General features: G+C 35.5%; 1 protein-coding gene across 7 annotated transcripts in view; it reads right to left on the bottom strand.

The window, feature by feature from the left end:
* SMARCA2 (SWI/SNF related, matrix associated, actin dependent regulator of chromatin, subfamily a, member 2) overlaps positions 1–21025 on the bottom strand; it is a 124413-nt gene that overhangs the window by 48332 nt on the left and 55056 nt on the right. For 6 of the 7 annotated variants that reach the window (XM_040539934.1, XM_040539932.1, XM_040539938.1 and 3 more), the window contains exons 16-25: positions 18007–18170; positions 16224–16290; positions 15553–15663; positions 13938–14180; positions 13526–13639; positions 11472–11579; positions 8765–8851; positions 7834–7880; positions 4268–4434; positions 1068–1231 (exon numbers count right to left, since the gene is read on the bottom strand). In XM_040539934.1, the coding sequence (XP_040395868.1) occupies positions 1068–1231; positions 4268–4434; positions 7834–7880; positions 8765–8851; positions 11472–11579; positions 13526–13639; positions 13938–14180; positions 15553–15663; positions 16224–16290; positions 18007–18170 (1272 nt within the window). Of the gene's footprint in view, positions 1–1067; positions 1232–2206; positions 2312–4267; positions 4435–7833; positions 7881–8764; positions 8852–11471; positions 11580–13525; positions 13640–13937; positions 14181–15552; positions 15664–16223; positions 16291–18006; positions 18171–21025 lie in introns of those variants that run through there. The other variant, XM_040539939.1, reaches the window with a different exon arrangement.

Genomic DNA, 21025 nt, shown 5'->3' with positions numbered 1-21025 from the left:
TCTCTCTTGCAATGCCCTTAACAACCCACGAAATGTGGCTGCTGGAATTTAAAGGTACATGTGAAGTTTTTATAACAGTCAAGACAAACCTACAGTATTAAATTATGTAATCCATTTTCAGAAGCACAGAAGTGAGTAAATAGAAGGTTTTACTTCTGGAAATATGCTGTTTAAGTGCTTAAAAAATAAGCAAACAACAGAAGTATTTGCTTTTAGCATGCTGCTTATCAAAATTAACAATTTACTCCCAACCACAAGAGAAGTGAAACTGCATATATTTTGTAGTTCAGCAATCTGTTCACTAGATTCTACAGAGAACATTCTGTAATTTTTGCTGCAAGGACGTATTGCTATCTAACTGTTGAAATATACAGGACACTGCATTAAAAATGTTTTTAGAAGTGACCTAGAGATAACCAAAAATGCAAAGAATGAAGTGCCTTCTAAGGTGTTTTTGAAGCCTTTAAATGTAATTGCTCCAAACTTCTCAAACCCTGTTTAAAAAAAAATAAAACGGCACTAAGCAACAAAGACCATCTTCCTTTTTTCTTTTTTTTTTTTTTTTTAAACTAAGCTGAAGTAGTTTGATACCCTCATTGTCTGCTGATCTGTACTCACCTCTATCCACCTATAGCAACAGTGCAAGTTCAGTGTCTCAGACCAAGACTGCTGTATTCATGTGGCCATTAACTAACTGCTGGAGACAGGCAGCACTCTGTACAACCTTTACTAAAATACTGCAACCTACTGAAGAATCAAAACGGGGAGATACTTGTTAATGCCCTAAGGGTTAAAGAACAAGTACAGCCGTACTACTGGTGCAGAACCCTAACTGAGGATTCCCCGAGACTCAGAAAAAATATATACATAGACACAGAATTACTTCAAACCAAAGCATTTCTTGGTTGTAGGAGTTTGTCTTACTAATTCCTCTCAATGTAGCACTTTGTGATGGCCTCAATCTATTCTGTTTGCCCCAGAGTATATATATGCAAGCTAAAGAAGCAACCCAAAAAAGCATCATGAATTCTTTGCAAATTGCTTGAATATAAGTAAATAAAAATAACCTGATGAGGATTCCAGTCACTATCGAAGATTATAACAGTATCAGCAGCCTGGAGATTCAAGCCTAGCCCTCCAGCCCTTGTACTCAGCAAGAAGATAAAGTATTGTGACCCAGGCTCATTAAATTTCTTCAACAGAGCAGCTCGATCCTCTGATTTTGTTGTGCCTGAAAAGAAGTAAAAACACTCTATAACAACAATGTGAACTAAAATAATCTAAACACAATGTCAGATCCTGAGGGTACATGTAGAAGTGAAATTTTAGCTCACTTGCTCTTTGACATCTCTGCTTATTTACTATAATACAGAATAAAACACTCTCCATGGATGTTTTGGTCATCTGACTACCTGTTACACCTGAGAGAAGGACTGCTAAATATTCAAGCATTTTTTTTGTTTGGTTGTTTTTCTGACATTTCAAAAGTGGATTTTAAAATGTCAGCAAACATTGTTACACCTTTTTATGATTCATATAAACTACAATTGAAGTTATTATACACAACCACAACAGAGCCACAGTTTTGATTAATATGTTCTGGCCTCTAGTTTTGATTAATATGTTCAGCATCTAAGTATTTTTAAAAGTTGTTTATACAGAGATTTATGAAAATGTCACTGTTTGCCTTAAGAGCCATCAGTGATATGAAAGGATTGAAAATTCTTAATATGTCGTATCTTGAGCATAATGGTTTACTATGGGTGAGGGAGAGACAGAAAGGAATTCAATCACGGTAAAAACCTAGATGAAATTCTAAGCAAAAACCAAGAACTGTGCAAATCTGGAAACTGGATGAATTTTCATGTGTTTTGACAAAACTATATATGAATCATCTCAGCCTGGTCCAACAGTTACTTTATATTTTTTTAAACTTCTGTCTATAGCTGAAAACCAAAGAGTCTGCTATCTTGAATCAGGTATAAATACATGTGTAACACAGAAGATGAAGTTCTTCTGTTACTGAGGAGGATTGACCTTGGCTGACTTTCAGACCCTCCACCCAGTTGCTCTCAATCCCCTTCCTCAACATGACACAGAAAGAAAATAAGATGGTAAAGGTCATGGGTTGAGATAAATGCAGTTTACTAAAAGCAAGAGCCGCGCACAGAAGCAAAGCAAAAAGAGGAATTTAATCACTACTTCCCATCAGCAAGCAGATGTCCAGCCACTTCCTGGAAAGCAGGACTCAGTACACACAGCGGTTGCTTGGGAAGACTAACACCATAACCACAAATGTCCCTGCATCCTTCTCCTTTCCCTCAGCTTTTATTGCTGAGCATTATGTCACATGGCACACAATATCCCTTTCGTCAGTTTGGGTCAGCTGTCCCAGCTGTGTCCCCTCCCCATCTCCTGCTCACTCCCCAGCCTGCTGGGTGGGAGGGGCAGTTTGGAGAGAAAGCCTTGACACTGTGCAAGCACCCCTCAGCAGCAGCCAAAACGCTGGTGTGTTATCAACACTGCCTAGCCACAAATGAAAAACACAGCACTACATGGGCTGTTATGAGGAAAGTTAACTCCATCCTGGCAGAATCCAGTACAGTCACACAGCAGAAACGCTGGCCCACAGAAACCCATTTCTTTAAGAAGTACACGACTTAGGTAGAAAACACATTATGTGAGAAAACACCAAGTAAATAGAACCTACATGTATATGTTACATGTCAGTATAGAAGGCATCTGTAATCATAAAACTGGAAAAGATGACAGAAGTGTTCATCTCACTCAATTTAATTAATTATGAGCAAAACCTTAGAATAAGAAAAAGGAACAATATTTACCATACTGCATACTGCTATTGACATTTTATCATTTGAAAGACTCCATGTTAAAACACATCATGTATGGTAACATATAACATTTTAAATGTATTATAATTCAGCTGTCTTAAATGGAAGCATCAGACCATGTGCAGGTCAGAGATGCAATGAGGATTTTGTTAGCATGTTACCATATACTTCAGCCAGTTTTGACAAAGACATCCTGTGATGCTCCAAAACAGTTAATTTGTGTCTTAGTTTCATTACCCTGATTTTTAGTTTTATAACCCTGATTTACATTTGAGGATAACAGTTTTTGAAGTTTATGTTTAGTCATGTTTGAAAAGAACTAGAATACTTCTCGACATTATTTTTTTTGCCAAATAAAACCTAAAGCAAAGAGCCAACTTAAAATGCTGTAACAAGAATAGTCAAAAGACCTTAAACTCTCATTTTACTCATGCTGTTCTTCATATTTTTCTTATATAATTCCTTTTCTATTAAAAAAGGAATTCTGATAAATGCTGCTGGTTCTGTATAATACTATAGCTTGTGAGATAAATACATTAAGTAAAAAGTAATTATTATTTAAGAAGGTCAGTGTGAGACAGAGACCATCAACATGGAAGAATTCCAAAACTGAAACTTCTTTCAGATAGGTTTAAGTTTCAGATAGGATTTGCAATTCTTAGTTATTTTCTTTTTGATATTTCTCCATTATGTTTCTAAATCCCTTTTGCATTTACAGGTAATAAAGCGTATCTACATATTGAGATATAATTGAGGCTACTGACCTTCCTCTGAAATTCAGAAAAAATCTGTAGGTACCACTTTACCTGAAACTCAAATTCTGCTATCCTGTGGAGAATGGCAATGGTACTCTAAATAGGCACCAACCAATTAATTTCACTGGAATCTGGCCAAAACATTGGCATTAACACCCCTCATCATGAGAATATTTTCAGGCAACTTAGGCAGCGACAACAGACTGGGACCATGGATTGTAGATCCCCACAAAATCTGCATTCCAGGAACAGACCTGAGCGCTCTTCCAAACAATCCCTCAGTCTAATGGCTTGCAGGTTAAACCGATGAAAAACAAACAAACAAACAAAAAACAGTCAAAGAGACAAGGAGACAGAGAAGTATTTAAGATCAGCTCTACTGAGAGAAGCAAAATAACACCCTGCTCAGTAACTTCTCTGTAAGAAGAGGGAGAATTCTAGTATAGTGTAGCTTAGTGGTCTGTAGCCATATCTTCATGACAAATACCCTTGCAGACTCCCTTCATGGATTTGTTGAATCATTTTTGAACCTGCTTGTACTTTTGTATAGTTACATTACAGCATTGGCATACTAGGAAGAGAACCCAGGTGTCCCATGACCCAAACTAATCAAGCATGCCATCTCCTAACTTTTTTATTCTCTGTTTTCATTCAGCTTACCATCGAGACGCAGGTAAAGGAAATTTCGAAAGGCGAAGTAGTCTTCCATAATGGTCATGAGTGATGTCATTTGACAGAAAAGAAGCACACGATGATTAGTAGCTCGTAACTTTGGTAGAATACGATCAAGTAGCTCAAACTTCCCTGAGGCCCGATAAAGTTCAGCTCTGTTGAAGAGAAAAAGCACAGTAAATGCCAGATGAGCCTGCAATTAGAAAAATTTTAGTCATTAACGTGTCAGAGTTTAACAGAGAGATTCTCTTAAGATAAACAAGACTAGTAGCACTTTTCTCTCTTTCAAATTGTTTACATTGATTAAAATAAAAATAAGCACCTACATGAATTCTTGTTTGGAAAGGAAACAAGAATTTTTTCTTTAGTTACAAAAACTTTGTGGACCTTTAACCACGTGGAACATCTACTTTTATGATAAATAGTGAAAACAGAATTCAGTTTCAAAAAACAAAAATTATTTCTCAGCAAGATAAGTCTTGTATCAGTTAAGATATTCACCTGCTACTTTTGCTTTCAGCTGGCATTTTTGGCACTTACAAGTTGCACTCATCAGGTGTATGTTGGAAACAAATCCCTTCCCACTTAAGTATGAGAAACAACTCCCTTCCCATTTAACTACTATGTGAATGGAATCAATGCATTCCAAACTGGACTAATATACACAGACAATGGGAGAAGTTTGACACTTTAAACATGCACCCTTAACAGACTTGCATGATGTTTAGTAGCTTTGCTTAACTGCTTTTTTCTTCTATACCATGAATTGCAAAACATGCTCCTATTGCCAAAATGCAAGCCATAACTAAGAAAATGAGTAAAAGTCAAGAGGACAACTAAATCAGCATGAAAGTGATATCCTTCATGAAAATAAATTTCACATAACTTTTTTTCTAACCTTGACTCCGTACTCTAGAAATATGACTTATCATTAGTAACTATATACTCAAGTCCACAAGATATGCAGCCTTCTGATTTGCATACACACGTATGCACTCAGCAAAAGACAAAACTGTTTAGGAACCAAGTGGTCTGCTGAACTAGTGAAGAAAACAATAGAAGAAGTGTCATTACAATATGAATAAGAATGAGGTCAGGTGGAAGATACACACCTTTCCTTAAAAGGCAACCATCTACAGACAGTTGGATGAAGAAGTGCCAAGAAAATCAGTCTCTTTCCTTTTGAATAACTAATGAAAGAAGTGCTACTTTAATTTGGAATAAAGATGGTAAAAATATAAAAGAAGGAGGCAAAAAGAACAAGGAAGAGAAGAAAATCCTACATGATATCTCTGAAGAGTCATTCCAATAAATTTCAGATGGTATCCATGTAGTTTCGAAATAAGGAGAAGGGAAGATGTCAGTTTACAATCTTCTCTGACTGTTCTCCTGAAAGGGATAGAGGGTCATAAAATCCTTGCATAACACTTCTAGTACTGGTATATTTTGCCTTAGATATGTGTCCTGTGCCTCCTCTGCCTTCCTAAACAAGGACATAAAATATAGTGTGATAAGAAAATTCTCCTTAAGTTTCTTCATAAACTGAAGTCCATACTACTGAGAAAATGCTAAGCCATTTGCATACATCATAAGGCTGTCATTTGCCTCTGATCAGCAAGTCACCTAGCTATGAGCATTCTTCAGAATAGTAAATGCTTGACCATTACACTGAGAACTTGTAATATCAGGGAGAATTCTCCTGTAGTGCCTACTGATACCATCTAATTTCTACTGGGAATCTTTAACTAAGAAAAGGGAATTTCCTATTTTCGTGCAGGTCAAGAGCTAAGAACACTCTTGAGCTTTGAGAGATGGAATGCTGAAGGGAAATGTTTTTATGAAGAATTTAGAATGATATATATACTTGAATTCAGTTTAGGAATAACATAATTTTGCTTTTGTTCAGAATGAGAAAATACCACATTATCCTGCTAACTCTGAATTATTTTCTGAAATTTCAAAAGCACTGCATTTCCATGTGCACAGACAAGTGCGACTCAGCCCTAAAATGGACATGGTAGACATGGAATAAAGCAGTAAAATGTGGATGTGGTTAAAATAATAATGGAAGCAATCCTCAAAACAGTCATCTGCTTAGCCAATGCTACCCTAACCCAGCAATCTTCTGTCTCCACAAGAAGGACAATGGGTGACACTTATCTTCCCAGTAGTCTTAATACTCTTTATTTTTCTTTGTACAACTGCTTCTGAGCTAGAATTTTCACACTTGTGTCTGACGAAGTGTGTATATAGGCAAAGACTAACACAGTGAGTATGCTCAACATACACAAAACAAAACATCTACTCCTTTCATCCTTCAGAGGCTGATACCCCAAATTTGAAATCCTATTTCCCTTTTAGTATAATAAATAATAATATTTAATAATAATAGTATAAGGGGTAGTAATAATAGTATATATAGTAAATAATATTTACTAATATAGTAATAGTATATATAGTAAATAATAATACTTAAAAATAGTATAATGGGAATTGTACAAATTAAAATTAATATAAATTATGTTTGACCACTGAACTTTAGTTATGCTTCAGTACGAACAAATGATACAAGTTGGCACATGTGAAATCCATCATAAAAGAATCTTGCACAGGAGAGGTCTCAGTTGTGCAGATAGGTGTGATCAGATGACACGTGAGAAACATGGTAGTTCAGAAGCAGCACAAAGACTTTGGGAAGATTTCAGTTTTACTCTGTGGTATGCAGTAGATGTTTGGACACTCATCTTTCAAGTTCTACTTTTTATCCTGGATTAGCAGAATGATGGAAGAGTTGTAGCTGGCCTTATATGAGAAAAGGCACAAACATAGCTGTACAGCTATTTAGACATCCAGTCAAGCATGTAAGAACTTCTAGACAGATCCTCTTTCACATATAAATTAGTATTAAAAAAAAAAAAAAAGAACCCTGCATATAGCCACTACAATTGAGGCTTACCAGAAAAAAAAAAAAAAGAAAAAAAGAGAAAAAAGGCCCTTGACACAATACAAAATACACTTTCTGTAGAATCAGAAATATTTCTAGCATGTATAATCCAGCTCCGAGAACTGAAATTTCAGTGAATAGAAGGATCCTGTCTACAAATCACCTGTCTGATGTTAAAGACAGTCTTATAATCCATCTTCAGGTTCCTGTTACCATTATCTGTTTAAGGTGAATGCTTCTCTTTATGATACAAGATTCCTTGACATTAGTCAGAGAAACAACTTTCCTGTTCAGAAATTAGTGACAGAGCACATATCCAGCATTACTCGAAGGGAAAATCCTCATTACCACTGAAAACCAATAAAAACGTTTAATTGCTAATTCAGAGAGGAAACAACCCTTCAAGTGAGAACGTTCTCTTGGGGAGGCAGGGAATACTATGGAGATAGCTTTATGTTGATTAGGAGTCTTCTTAATAACAGCATTTCTATGACTGATTTAATTTAGAAACCACTTAAGTTTGTTAGCATGTATCTTCTAGAACAAGAATGTGATGTAGTGGTTCCAATACATCATATATGAAAGGAAGGGAAAAAAAAAAAAGAGTTACCCGTTGATGACACCATTTGAGTAGCCTAAATGTTCAGCAAAGGACTCCTGCAGAGTTAAAAACATTGAACAGATTATTACAGGCTCCATCGGAAACCAAAATTAAGCATCCTTATTTCAATTAAATTAAATACATGTATGTTGGTGTTTCATTTCCATTATGGTCATACTCTTGTAATACACCCTGTAGCACTAGTGCTCTGCTTAATGTTTTCCTGTACTGCTATTATTTGAAATTCATGGTCTGCAGGAGTAATTTCTGTCAGCATACATTTTACCAGATTACAGATACAGTAGAACCTTTATAATTTATAGTAATTACTGGAAGAGCCATTTGCAAATTACTCAATTTCATAAATTAGTATTCAGAAGAACAAACAGTAAAAACTACAACACCATAGGTACTTGTTCATTTAGACACAAACGTAGCTCCACATCAGATATTTATTACACTTTCTATATAGACACAAGTTTGTTTATGTACTTTGGGTCCTACTAAGAGGTGCTATATTGATAATACATTTCTACTAAAAAAACAAGGTGGAAATAGGACAATTTTGGCAAATATGGTAAGAGATCAGCAGTCTGCTAGTTTTAAAGATCCTACCACTTGGCATTTTGAACTATTATCTCTACGTTGTAAATTAGGTCTAAGTAGAGGTTAAGTTGCTCTGGAATGTCTTGAATTCAAAAAAAAAAAAGGTCACATTTTAAAGCAGCACCTCCAAAAGACTAAATACTTTAAGACTGGACTTTAGATTGCCAGTAAAAAGCTGGTGGTTCATCTTTTTCTTTCTAAATATAAAGAACTCCAGCACAAACAACGTGGACAGAGTTGTTCCCTCCGACACACAGAAGCTCCAACAGAAGCTTTTTGTTATATTAGCCATCTGAATAAAAGCAACTCTCAAAATCAAACCTGGCAATCTTACCTCAATGTGTTGGAACATATATGGGTGATTGCATATCTTTCTCAGTTGCATGATAGTGTTCATAAGAGTTTTTGCACCACCTTTTCCCTATGGGAATAAACAAGGCAAATCAAATGATGAATCTCATTTCCTAGCTTTTAAAAGACATTTTTATGTTCAGGTATAAAAATACCTCTACCTCTAACCCAAGCACCAAATCATTTCTGGAAAAAAAAAAATCAACAAAAACTATAAGCTAGTTACCTTGCTGTATAAATTCACCTATCATAAAGATACTCCAAAATGTAAAAGAAAGACCTGGAAATAATTTGCAAAATGCATTATGCATCATATTCACAGTCAGAAGCAGCACATCTTCTGTCCTGCTTACTGCTTATTTACACTACTTGAAACCATATGAATTACTTTGGATCTGAACCCTCCTAGCAGAAAATAGTACTAGCTGGATGCTTTTCAGTTCTATAGTATCTGCTCACTCTTCTACTGTTAACATGATAAATGTGATTCTCTTTCCAAGACAAGTCAAAACTCAATGCAACAGATAGCGAAAAGGCTAGGCAAGCACACTACATGAGACATCCTGACATTTTACCAGCTGTATTTTCAAAACCTACTCCATAGCAAATCCTTTTCAGAAGCAGGACTGAGTTCAGTCAATCAGCCATAAGACACTATGCGCTCTGAAAAACACTAAAGCATTACTAGGTACTAGACTAAGCTGTAGGGCTACAACTTAGTTGCACCTGCTGGACACAAGTTTGGTAACATCATATTACATTAACGCTGCCAAACATTAGTCACTTTCAGATGCCATTTTGATTTGCTGTGATGTTATGAAACTGCAATCAAATTGGCCACAATATTCCAAGCTTACTGAACAATTCATTCAGATTTGTTTGAAAAAAAATCTCAGTGAAAGCAATTTAGCAATTTTCAAGAGTAAAATTATGTACTAATATAAATAAAATAAAACTAGCTAATACAGAAAAAGTACACTGTTCTATTATATTATATAGAATCATAGAATATCCTGAGTTGGAAGGGACCCATAAGGATCATCAAGTCCAACTCCTGGCACTGCACAGGTCTGCCCAAAAGTTTAGACCATGTGACTAAGTGCATATACCCCTAATACTCTACTCTTTCCTGGAAAGTACAGTAGAATCATAACTTCTAAATCTAAAACTAAAATAATAACAAAAAGAGCAGGGATTTTTTTATCTGAAGAGGCACTCCAATATATTAAACTTGCTTTTGGTCTTTTGAAATTCTTCTCAAACGTGCTCCAAAATGTAGTTTTTATTTGTTCTAAGAATTATTCCCTAGAGCTCTGCAACTTAATGAGTCCTCTCTAATCTGAACTGTGTACAGACCGGATTTGCAGAAAGACAGGACTTTTTACTAACACTAGTTCTTTAGTCACTGAAGCCAAGTGAGCTCAATAAGCACCACCTCCCTCTGCTGGCAATAAGTAGTATGGATAACACAGCCTAATGAAACGGAAAAAGAAAAAAGAGGAAGGTGAAAGGGAGGAGAGGGTGGTGTCAAGAACACTACAGATGCAATCTGAAATGAATAAACAAAAAGCTCAGTAGAGAAGCATGTATAGGAAAATTATCAGAAGACTCTGAGATGGAGAATGAAAGGAAAGAGACCAGACAAAGAAAGAAGTAGAACACCATGATGCAAAATTAAATGTGTAGAACAAAAGTACAGGCATCAAACTACAAAATTACATTTAAAATACAACAAAATAACATAAATTAATGTTTCCAAAGTGCTTAAACTATGGATTTGGATGCCAATATCCAACAGTAAGTACCAGCTTTGTCTGGACTTTGAATGATCAACTGCAGAGTAAACAATTTGCATCAGACAAGCAAGGTAAAATAAGATACTGAATGCCACCCACTGTAAAAATGCATCTGCAAAAGGATGCTGGAAAGACAGTATGTGATCACATCATATCAATAAAATGTACATAATGGGGCCTATTAGGGTCCTGGCACAAATACAAACCTACATTCAAGCTGTTCAGTACTGTCTAAGAGCTCTTAATCTATGAACTCTCATGGGGAATTCAATGTATTTCACATTTATTATAATGTATTTTATATACACAAGTAAGCTGATGGATGGCAGCCTGTTTCCTCTGTATTAACTGGGTCAAGACTAATGATGGCATAATCAAAATGTATTAATATGTATTCTAATATCCAATTATATGGCTTTGAATCCTACTGTTCTCTTAAAAACTTTTTCATTAACAGATTAATTAAGTATGAATGCAGGCATAAAACCCTGACTGGCCAAAACAAGGTTTATACTTAACTAATAAATAGCTCTGGAAGATAAGACAAATAACCTCCTGTAGCCAGTGCTGCCACAATCACAATTATTCACATAACTTATTAAACGCAGCCAAGGGAAGTGCTGGTTGTTTGATTTGTTTGTTTTTTCAAATATCATCTGTTTGCAGAAATGTATAGTATGTATAGTGAATACAAGTAGTATTTTTTCCACATGAATAGAGAATAAAAGCTGCAGTCTTTTCAAACAGGCATGTCTGATACAGATTTCATTTCCCATGAGAGGTATGTGTAGTAAGAGCTTACATACTAATTTTATGAAACAGAAATCATACACATCAAGCATGTAACTGTAATACATAGTTTCCTATTTGTTCTATCTAGTCTTTCTTCTGTACCTTCTTGTCTTTCTCAGAACCATCTGTAAGAAGGATTCCCTTGGCTTGCATGTGACGGTACAGGATCTTCTGAAGAGCCGACATATCACATTTGATCACATATTCCACCTAGTGTAAAAAACAGTACAGAAACACACTGACATAATAACATTAGCAGGATCTAACTGCAGGTTCTTGTCATCCTATAACACAAAACAAAAAACTATTACTCTTTTATCTATAACCTAACAGCACCTTTGATTTCAGTGAGCAGCAATTCAAGTGCAAGCATAGCAATAGGTATCTCAAAAGATTCTCTATGAGAGTCACAATTATTATTAGACAAGTGGATTCTAAAAATATAACTTTAGAATTGCCAAAACATTTGTTTCTCATTCTGTAATTTTAACGATTAAAAATATTTTTAGTGAATTTTATTTTAATGTTTAACATGCAGTTTAAAAAAAATCTATAGGTTTAATAGCCTGTGTACAGTATTATGTCTGCATAGCATAATAAAAATATCATTGCTGTTCACCTAGCCAGTAAGATTAAGTATCCGTTACAGTGCTTATTTAGCATTATGCTTGCCTAAACAAGAGTGGAAATATTTTCTCCATATCAACTAAAAATACAGGGAATTAATGAAACAGTGTATGACCCCCACAATCAGTTTAATTTCCTATTCATACTAAAGCAGGTTTTGATTGCATACTATCCTTAAATCTAGTAACACAGGATTTCATACCCCAATTTAACCCATTTTTTCTATTATCCAATTTCCAGATTTTAGCTACATTTTTAATAAGTGATGCAAAAGAAAAATAATCACAAAATAAAGCTAGATTAATGGCTAGATATCTTACAAGGGATTATTAAAAGAGTAAACTGCCTAATAATTAATAAACAGAATAAAAATTATCATGTTATTTTCATCTCAAAAGGACAAGAGGATCAACTCATAAAAAAGAGAAGTAAGTACCAATCTGTATGCGACTCCTAAATCCTACATCCTCAATGCCTAATAATGGATTTATCAAATACAGTGGCTTTGACTGTCAGAAATCAGCATAGAACTAGTAGTATTTCTAAATTAATTTAAAAATTTTCAATTTATATTTCATTCATAACATAAGAGGGTACTGAGAATCTGACGGAGGAACAGAAACTCACAAAAGTGTCCACAATACTACGAAGATAAGAAAGAATTTGAAAATAAGCCTTTCCTTTAATTACTGTCATTGGTCATCTGTACAGAGTTATTTGTTCATTCAGCCAGTATTAGTCAACTCATAACACACCACACAAAAATTTCATTTTTAGTATGGTTTTAACACAGCAGACTTTAGAAACAAATTTTTCCTATCTCACCTTAAAATTTACTTTTTTAAATTTTAGTTGCTGTTGTCATTTTGGGAAGGGTGAAGGGGAAAGTTGATATAGGATTGCAGAAGAAGATATGGTCAGGCAAAATGAACTGCCCACAGACAATGATCTTTTGAATCAGAAGAGAATTTTACCTTCTGAGTTACAAAGCTAAATTCTGAGAATTGAAAAATAAACAAAAACTTGTGCAATATTAACAAGCCACTTCACAAAACTCAAAACTCCTGGAATATTAATTTAGGATTAAATTGTGCCTGCTTTATAATGTCCAGTAATCCTTTAGGGATTTCTGTGAAATAGTTAAGAGAGCAAAAGGTTCTACCCAGCTGGGGGGAAGCTGGAGGAAAGGAAGAGGGGAACAGACAGGATAGAATCTAATTCTCAATGTATGGTCAACTCATTTACAATTTGAAACCAATTCCTATGGAAATAAGTAGCAGGCCTTATATAAACCATGGATAACTACAACTAGAATTAAAGCTGTAAGAATAAGGATGGAGCCTGAGAATGCAGAAACTTCAGGTATTCAGGATTTCTCAGGTGCCAGCTTTCTTTGCAAGAAGTAATAAACAAACTACAGTAATAATACATGCTAGTGAAGTCTTCTGTAAAGTAAATCTGAAAAAGAAACATTACTTAATGCTTAGAAAAAGTATTAAACCCCTTCCACAACTCCTCTCATTGCAAACCTTTTCTGGTAGTTGAGACTCAACCTCTTTCTTCAGTCTTCTCAGCAAGAAGGGTCGGAGTACTTTGTGAAGACGACGGATGATCAGAATAGTTTCTTCCTCATTTAAATCCACCTACAGAAGTTTACAGAAGTCACTACAAGACAACTCAGTATATTAAGTAATGTCCTGTCTCACATGAAAGGTATCTGCAGTAATTACTTGTATGTTACAATCAAACTGACTCAGAGTCAAAAAAGAGATACTCAATATTAATTTTTTCTGGCATTATAAAAGGTGGGTTTTAGTTAATGTTAATTCCCTAAGTACCAGGGAGAGTTCAAGCACTACTGCTTCTGAATAAGCTCCATTTTGTTTTCAAAGTGGTTTGTTTCTGATGTTTAAAAACAAAAACAAAAAACTGCCACAGTACCCTTTCTCCAGTCATGGCAAATGGAGCGTTGAACCACTGTTCAAAGGTGCTACAACTCTTGAAAATGGTTGGGAGGAGGAAATTGAGAAGAGCCCACAGTTCAGGCAATTTGTTCTGTAATGGTGTCCCAGTCAGCAGTATTCGCCTAGGGGCCACGTAGTGAGTGTTCAAGACCTGAGTCAGCTTGCAATGGTGGTTCTTCATTCGATGGCCTTCATCTACTATCATATATTTCCATCGAATCTGGAAAAAAAAATAAACGAGGAGGAGAAGAGGAAAAACTTGGTCAGACAGAGTCAATTTCCTCCCAACATGTGTAGACAAAAAATATTTCCAAAAATATTTCAAACCTGAAACATTTATCATTCTCACTTATGAGGTAAAAAAAAAAAAAAAAAGAAGAAAAACACAATCATTATTGAAGAACCAGTGGCCTTAAAAGAAACAAAAACAGGAACAGACACTAGGTATGCTAAACCCAATACTGATGTATGAATTCTTACTTGAATTGCAACAGTAAATAGCTAATTTCCCCCTTTCTGGGAAAGGGTTTAAGGTGACTGGCTCTTTAAGGTCAAAATATGGTTTAGGAGGAAGGAAAAAGACCACAAAATCTCCAAATAAACCTGTCCATAACAAGAACCTTGAACAAGAGACATGAGCATTTTCAGTCAGAAAAAGTATGCTTGCAAACAACTGCAATGAACCGTATGAACATATGAACACACAAACCATATGACTAGGAAGGCCTCAGTTTGAAGTCCTCTGGTACTTTCATAAATGCTAACCAATCCCATTTTCCATGACAGGTAGAATGCCACAGTGCTGTTCTTCCTATCTTTTAGCAAAGGAGGGCAAGTTAAAGGTAGAGGTAAAGGAAAATTCTATAGTCTCAAACTGGGTTCAGAATCATGGTAAGAAAATGGACTGCCTTTGTATCAGAGAGGAAAATGACTCATCTATGTAGTTAAGTAATAGATTGAAACAAAGTGAAAATGAAAAGCAAAGAGACAGTAAGTCCATGTTTTCTGTATATGGCAGAATACCAACTTAGTCTGCACTGTGTGTACATGAAACAGTCTGACACTAAAGTAAAACCTTCAAATTAATACATTAGAGAAACCCTTATTGACAGTTTGAGCCTTTAATAACTGGGCAACGTTTAGTGAAGAGTCTGGAAACCAAAATCATGATACATATAATCAGTTACCTGAGGAAAAGCACCACACAGCTGGAAAGGATCTAATAAGAGTGAGCTTCAAGTCAGAAACAGAATGAAAAAAGCAAGCGTAGCACTGCAGATTAGAATAAATGATATTAAGCAGACAGGAGAAGAAAATGCATTTTTCCAAGGGCAGGCAGGTCTACAGTACTGATAAAATCACACAGCAAACAATTACTATCCTAACCATATTCAGAAAAATCCTGGTGACTACAGGGAGAAGATGTAACTGACAAATCCAGTCATAAACAAAGGAATGGAGAAGTATGGTTTAACTTTACTGAAAGATGAAATAACTCAGGACTTCCCTATAAAACAAAAATATGGTTTTTGTGCTATGCACCACTTGAAAATATCTCGGAAGTCCTGCTGTTAAAAGACAGTGATTATTACCTTAGCAAGAATATGTTTGTCCTTTATTATGTACTCGTAAGTAGTTAAAAGAACATTAAATTTTCCACTTCGAAGCTGAGGAACAAGTGAACGGCGCATCGCAGGTGTACCCTAAAAGAGAAAGAGAGAAGAGTAGTTATTTGTTCTTCTGATGAAGTAAATAGATCCATCTTTTTATGAATTAGCAGACAGAGAAAGCACATGAACTAGTAATCCTACACTATTGCAAACAATACATTTATACATTCCAGACTTCTTCAGAGTCCTTTCCCTAACTGGTTGCTAGATTATAAGACTTTGTTTACGGGGGAGTGAAAATATGCTAGCAGTCTCATCTCATTACTAATTGTTTGTCTTTACCATTACTACAGCAGCCAAAAAGCAAAGTAGTCAGCTAAGTATAAAATGTGAAATATTTCTCATTTGTATTACTCTCGTTAGAAGCTTTGCAATGTGATAATTAACAATTTTCTTCTGCATTTCACTATCTGAAAGTAATTATAGTTTATTACAGTCATCTTCTTAGGATGATTAACTCTTACTGCTTAGGACATGATATATATGACAAAATTTTACAGGCAAGCAATTTAGAAATGCATGCAGAGGCAGGGGAAAAATAGACTGTATTTTCATTCCTTCAACTTTATAATCATATAAAAAGCAAATCAAACCTTGTAAGATATCTTAACCACAGAAGGGGCCCATTTGTCAAATTCATATGTCCAGTTGGATAACGTCCTACCATAAAAAAAAAGAAATACATTTTATTTTATAAATAAATTTTATAAATGTTTCCTAGTGGTTGCTTAATTTTCAACACATTTCATGTAATCAAACTCCATAATTAAGAGGAAATTAAACAAAAAAAAGCTTTGTACATTATAATAAAATACATGCATCACAGAGAAGAGGAAACGAGAAAAAGTGGGAAGAATATGTTTCTGATCTCATTCAGGAGTCTCTTCAAAATCTATTCAGAATGGTATTCCAGAGGAATATTCATATTCTGGAGCATATTAAGGACAAGAAAGATAACCCTGAACAGAAAACTGATTTGCGTATTACTTTATGCCACTTATGATCCACAAACTGAGTTTGCAAATTTTCATATATAGCTTGATGATGTTGGCAATAGAATTCATCTGTTTTCCACTCTAATGATGTTATCGCCACCCAGTGAAACTATGCAGGTCCATTTTTGCAATTCATTTCTGCCATAAGGTCACAACAAACTGCTTTTTAAACAGCTAGTCTAGCTGCCAGCATGATATTGCAAAAATAGATCTATTTATTTAAGTTTACTGGACCTATGAACGTAACAACTATTAATCTGGAGGAGGGAAAAGGCAGAGAAAGAAGGCTTTTAAAATGTCTACAGAAAATAAATTTCATCTCCTTTCTTTTAGGAACACAGAATAAAAGCATTTCAGAATACTTAAAAGAAATTTGAATTTTTCTGTGCCTGCATGAAAGCAGATGTTAATGATATTCTCCCTTTATTTTTAACTTTGTCATAGAGTTTCTCCTTATACTAAAACTCATCTTTTGTACTCATAAAATTAGGCAAATCTGTGGTATTTATGCTAGTTAGCTACAGCAGATTGAGAAGACAGGATACCTCAAAAGAAATCATAAGAGATGACCATGAATATATGCCAATCCTACCACACATTTACATGCTCTGCACAATCGCTAACAAAAAGGCCAAGGAACTTCTGTATACTTCTGTATACAAATCAAGACATTTACCACGTACACAAAGAAAAGCAAACAAACCCTGAGATGCTACATCTGTTTTATGATGCCTGACAGTTCTTATTCAAAACACAGCATTTCAGATCACTGAAAGCCACACCTTGTTTTTTTGGGAAAGGAAAATGCATTAGAAGAAATCTATAAAACAAGCAGCATCTGGGAAAGCTACAGAAAAGGAGGCGGCATGACAGTCATAATATGGTCAGCTGACTGAGCTGTGAGTATCACACATCAAGGCTACACAACGGGCTAGCTATCCAGTACTTAGAAGATTATCCTGTATCCGTAAAGCATGATTGCACAGTATTTGATGGGGTGGCAGTTGTTTAAAGAACTAAGTAAGCAACAGATTTTTAATATCACAATTAAAGTAGAACAGGGATCTGCAAAGATGTAGTATTAAAGAAAAAACATTGCCCTCTTGTGGCTCAAGAGTAACTAACAGTAAATTCACTACACATTTCAACAAAAGAGTAGACATTAAAGCTAATGGAATAAAGTGCTTTTATTAGCCATCTGGTCACCCTTCCAATGCTAGACAATTACCTGGGAAGAAATGATCAATGGAAGTACAGAATACATGCTCAGTGTAATCCTACTGTGCCACCTCAACTGTAACGTTAAAAACAAGTGTGTATTCCTAATAAAGCAATTTACAATGCTTACAGTGATAACAACAGAATGAGGTCCTCTACTTACGAAAGGGGAACAATGATGAGATAGGGGCCATTGAGTCTTTTGTGCTCCATCAAGTAAGTGATGAGTGCAATAGTCTGTATAGTCTTTCCTAGTCCCATTTCATCAGCTAAAATTCCATTCAGATTGTTATTATAGAGTGAAACCATCCATTCCAGTCCCTGGAGCTGAAATGAAGAATAATAATTTCTGTTATTTAAAATCCACACAAGTAATTAACACCGACAGTACAGAACTAAAGGTTCTAACGACCTGCCTACTTAAGATGCTGGATTCTCTTCAGTAGTACTTAGAAGCATGGGAATCCCTGGCTAGCTTAACTCCTTTCCTCCTTCTCCTCTTCCCCTACTTACCCATCCCCTCAGCCCCCACAACAACAGAAACAAAAACAAAAGCTTTCAAGGTAATTTCTGGTAACAGAAACAGAAATCATCCATTCCTGTTTAGGACCAGTAATGCTCAAAATATAAAGTCAGATTTTATATATGGAGAAAGTTTTTTTTGTACTGTACACAAAGCAACACAGGTGCTCACATGTAAGACCGATGAACAAACACTTAGCATTACACAAGTTTATCCTTCAGCTTCAGCACTGCAAAATTTTAAACTTTTTGTGCATATTTAATACCATTTGTCTGCCTCAATAAAAATCTTCCAAAACCAAATCTGCTGAGTCTGTGCAATAAAATTAAGTTAATAATTTTAAGTCTCTTGTATTTTGTTCCACCTCAGACTTCCCAACTGCATCACTAGTATTCTGAACCTCTTGTAGTACATGTCCATTTAGCGTTTGCTGTCTGTACCTCCACATGTCAAAGAATGTCCCCTTTCTTCAATTATGCTTTATATACAGAATCCCAGAGCTGGAAAGAAGCCAGGGAACTATAGCTAAGAAATGTCTACATAACAGGGTTTTACATTCTAAGGAGTACTGCTAGAAAGCACAATCCCAATATTGCATTTTAGGACACAGATTATTCCCTTCTCATATGGCCTTCCATGTATGTACCTAACACATCATTCATAGAAGTGCAATCTAAGCTTCTGCTTCAAAGATCCAGACTTTCAGTGGGTCTCACGCATAAAGAGAGAACTAAATTATGATATCTGAGAAAGTTCAGGGAGAAAGCAATATATGTTTTAAGTAACCTTCTGTTGCCCCTGCAAGAAAGTATTCAAAATAATGTTGATGATTTACTGGCTTTATGTACATGCTGACTGATTTATAGTTGGATACTAAATTCTCTGGAAGCTACTTTTATTGACCTCAAGACACCAAGAGTTGACAATTTTTTCTGCCACTGTATGCTTCACTTACAAAGTAGCTTCAGAAATGAGAATAAGGACACTGTCCTTTCAGTATCATTCCACATTCTCTACTGACATACACTGATACATCAGGAAAAGACAATCTGACCCAACTTAACAGTAAGAAACATGGAAAAGCAGAAAAGATAGTTAAGAAGGAAAAAGCATGTAAAATACAGAGGACAGAGAAGTACAGGGAGACAAGGAGACAGCTGCAAAACAGACTCTTTCAGAACATTCTTGCTAGAATCAAGGCCAAGTCTCAATGCTCTTTCCATAAAGCTCCTTTGAGGAGTGTGCCTCTTAATTCTAGTGGTAGCAATCACTGTAAAGAAAACACTATGAACAACAAAACTCCACATTCAATTGCTAGATATCACATTAAGCAGCTGAAGGACCTGCTCTAATTGGTAATCCCTGCGAGTATGTCTGACTCTACAGACTGAATTATTTTGCTCTGTAACACACAGGAAAATTGTACACAGATCTGCATAAATTAATAACGTTTCTGTACTGCATAAGTAATTAGAATTTAGGAAGTAAAAGAAGTGTCACAATCCTGTCCATGGGTATTTTAAGCCAATACGGACATCAAATTAGTATTGTTATACACTGACTTCATTTATCGCACCAAATAAACTTTACCAGACAATGAATCAGGATTATGCAGTAAACAAGGCTGCTGAATGTATCTGTTGAATTACTGCTTCATTTGGTGCAAAGGCTGGACAACATATTGACAATGCGGCAGCAAAAATAAAGAAAGTCTCAGAGCTGAGAAAGTGGCATATTTCTCTGAATGGTTAGATCTTGTCTTAGTAACAGATCTCCTCAATGGTGCCAGAAAGATTATTTAACCCAGCATTTTCAAAATCAGTCACTGAACGACAACTTTCTCTTTAGATGAGTGCTCAAAGTGAGAGAGCTAGAAGTGCTAAGAATTCAGAGAATTTAAATTCAGGGGGAGTTTTGCTATGAACAAATAGGACCATGCGATAATAATTCAGTCTCACTACGTCAATCCCCTGCCCAAAGCAGATTCAACCATGTTGCTTTGGGCTTCATCTGGTCTAAGACTGAAAACCTCCCAGGATGGAGATGATAAAACCTCTCTGAAACCCTGCTCCACTACTCTGCTGTCCTTGCAGGGAAGATGTTTCACTGTATAACCAATCTAAACCCTCTTGTTTCAGCTTATGTTCACTGTAGCTTGTTCTCCCACCGTGTGCCACTGTGAGGAGCCCAATATAGGAATACTGAAATGATTCAAAAATAGAGAACCAGCTTAACACTTGAATTTTAATTAACTTAAACAAGCTACTGTATTTATGGCAGTGCTGAGAACCATGGGAAGCAAGGACTGTAATCATAATACTCTGCACACTTAGGAAACAGTCTTCCTTCTAGTTCTTTGCAAGTACAAATAGATACATATCTTTATGACATTTTGGTGAATAAGTATTATTTTTTGTTTTATGTGGATATACAAATATAGTGGCCTGACTGCATAAAAGATGCAGGTGTTGCTGGAGCTTCCTAGAAAACTCTGCAATGTCAGAAATGCTGAAAACATCTGTTAAGGACATTTTCAATCACACATGAATTTAGCTTATGTCAGAACAGAAATTCTTAGTTATTAAATCCATTGAATGACTGTAAAGAGTATGTGACATCATCCTCCATAGCAAATGTTTTCCTTGTTTCCAAACTGTAA

The sequence above is a fragment of the Cygnus olor genome, chromosome Z (genome assembly GCF_009769625.2).
Source record: "Cygnus olor isolate bCygOlo1 chromosome Z, bCygOlo1.pri.v2, whole genome shotgun sequence".
In the NCBI taxonomy this organism is placed as follows: Eukaryota; Metazoa; Chordata; class Aves; order Anseriformes; family Anatidae; genus Cygnus; species Cygnus olor.
This window is presented reverse-complemented; position numbering and strand designations above follow the sequence as displayed.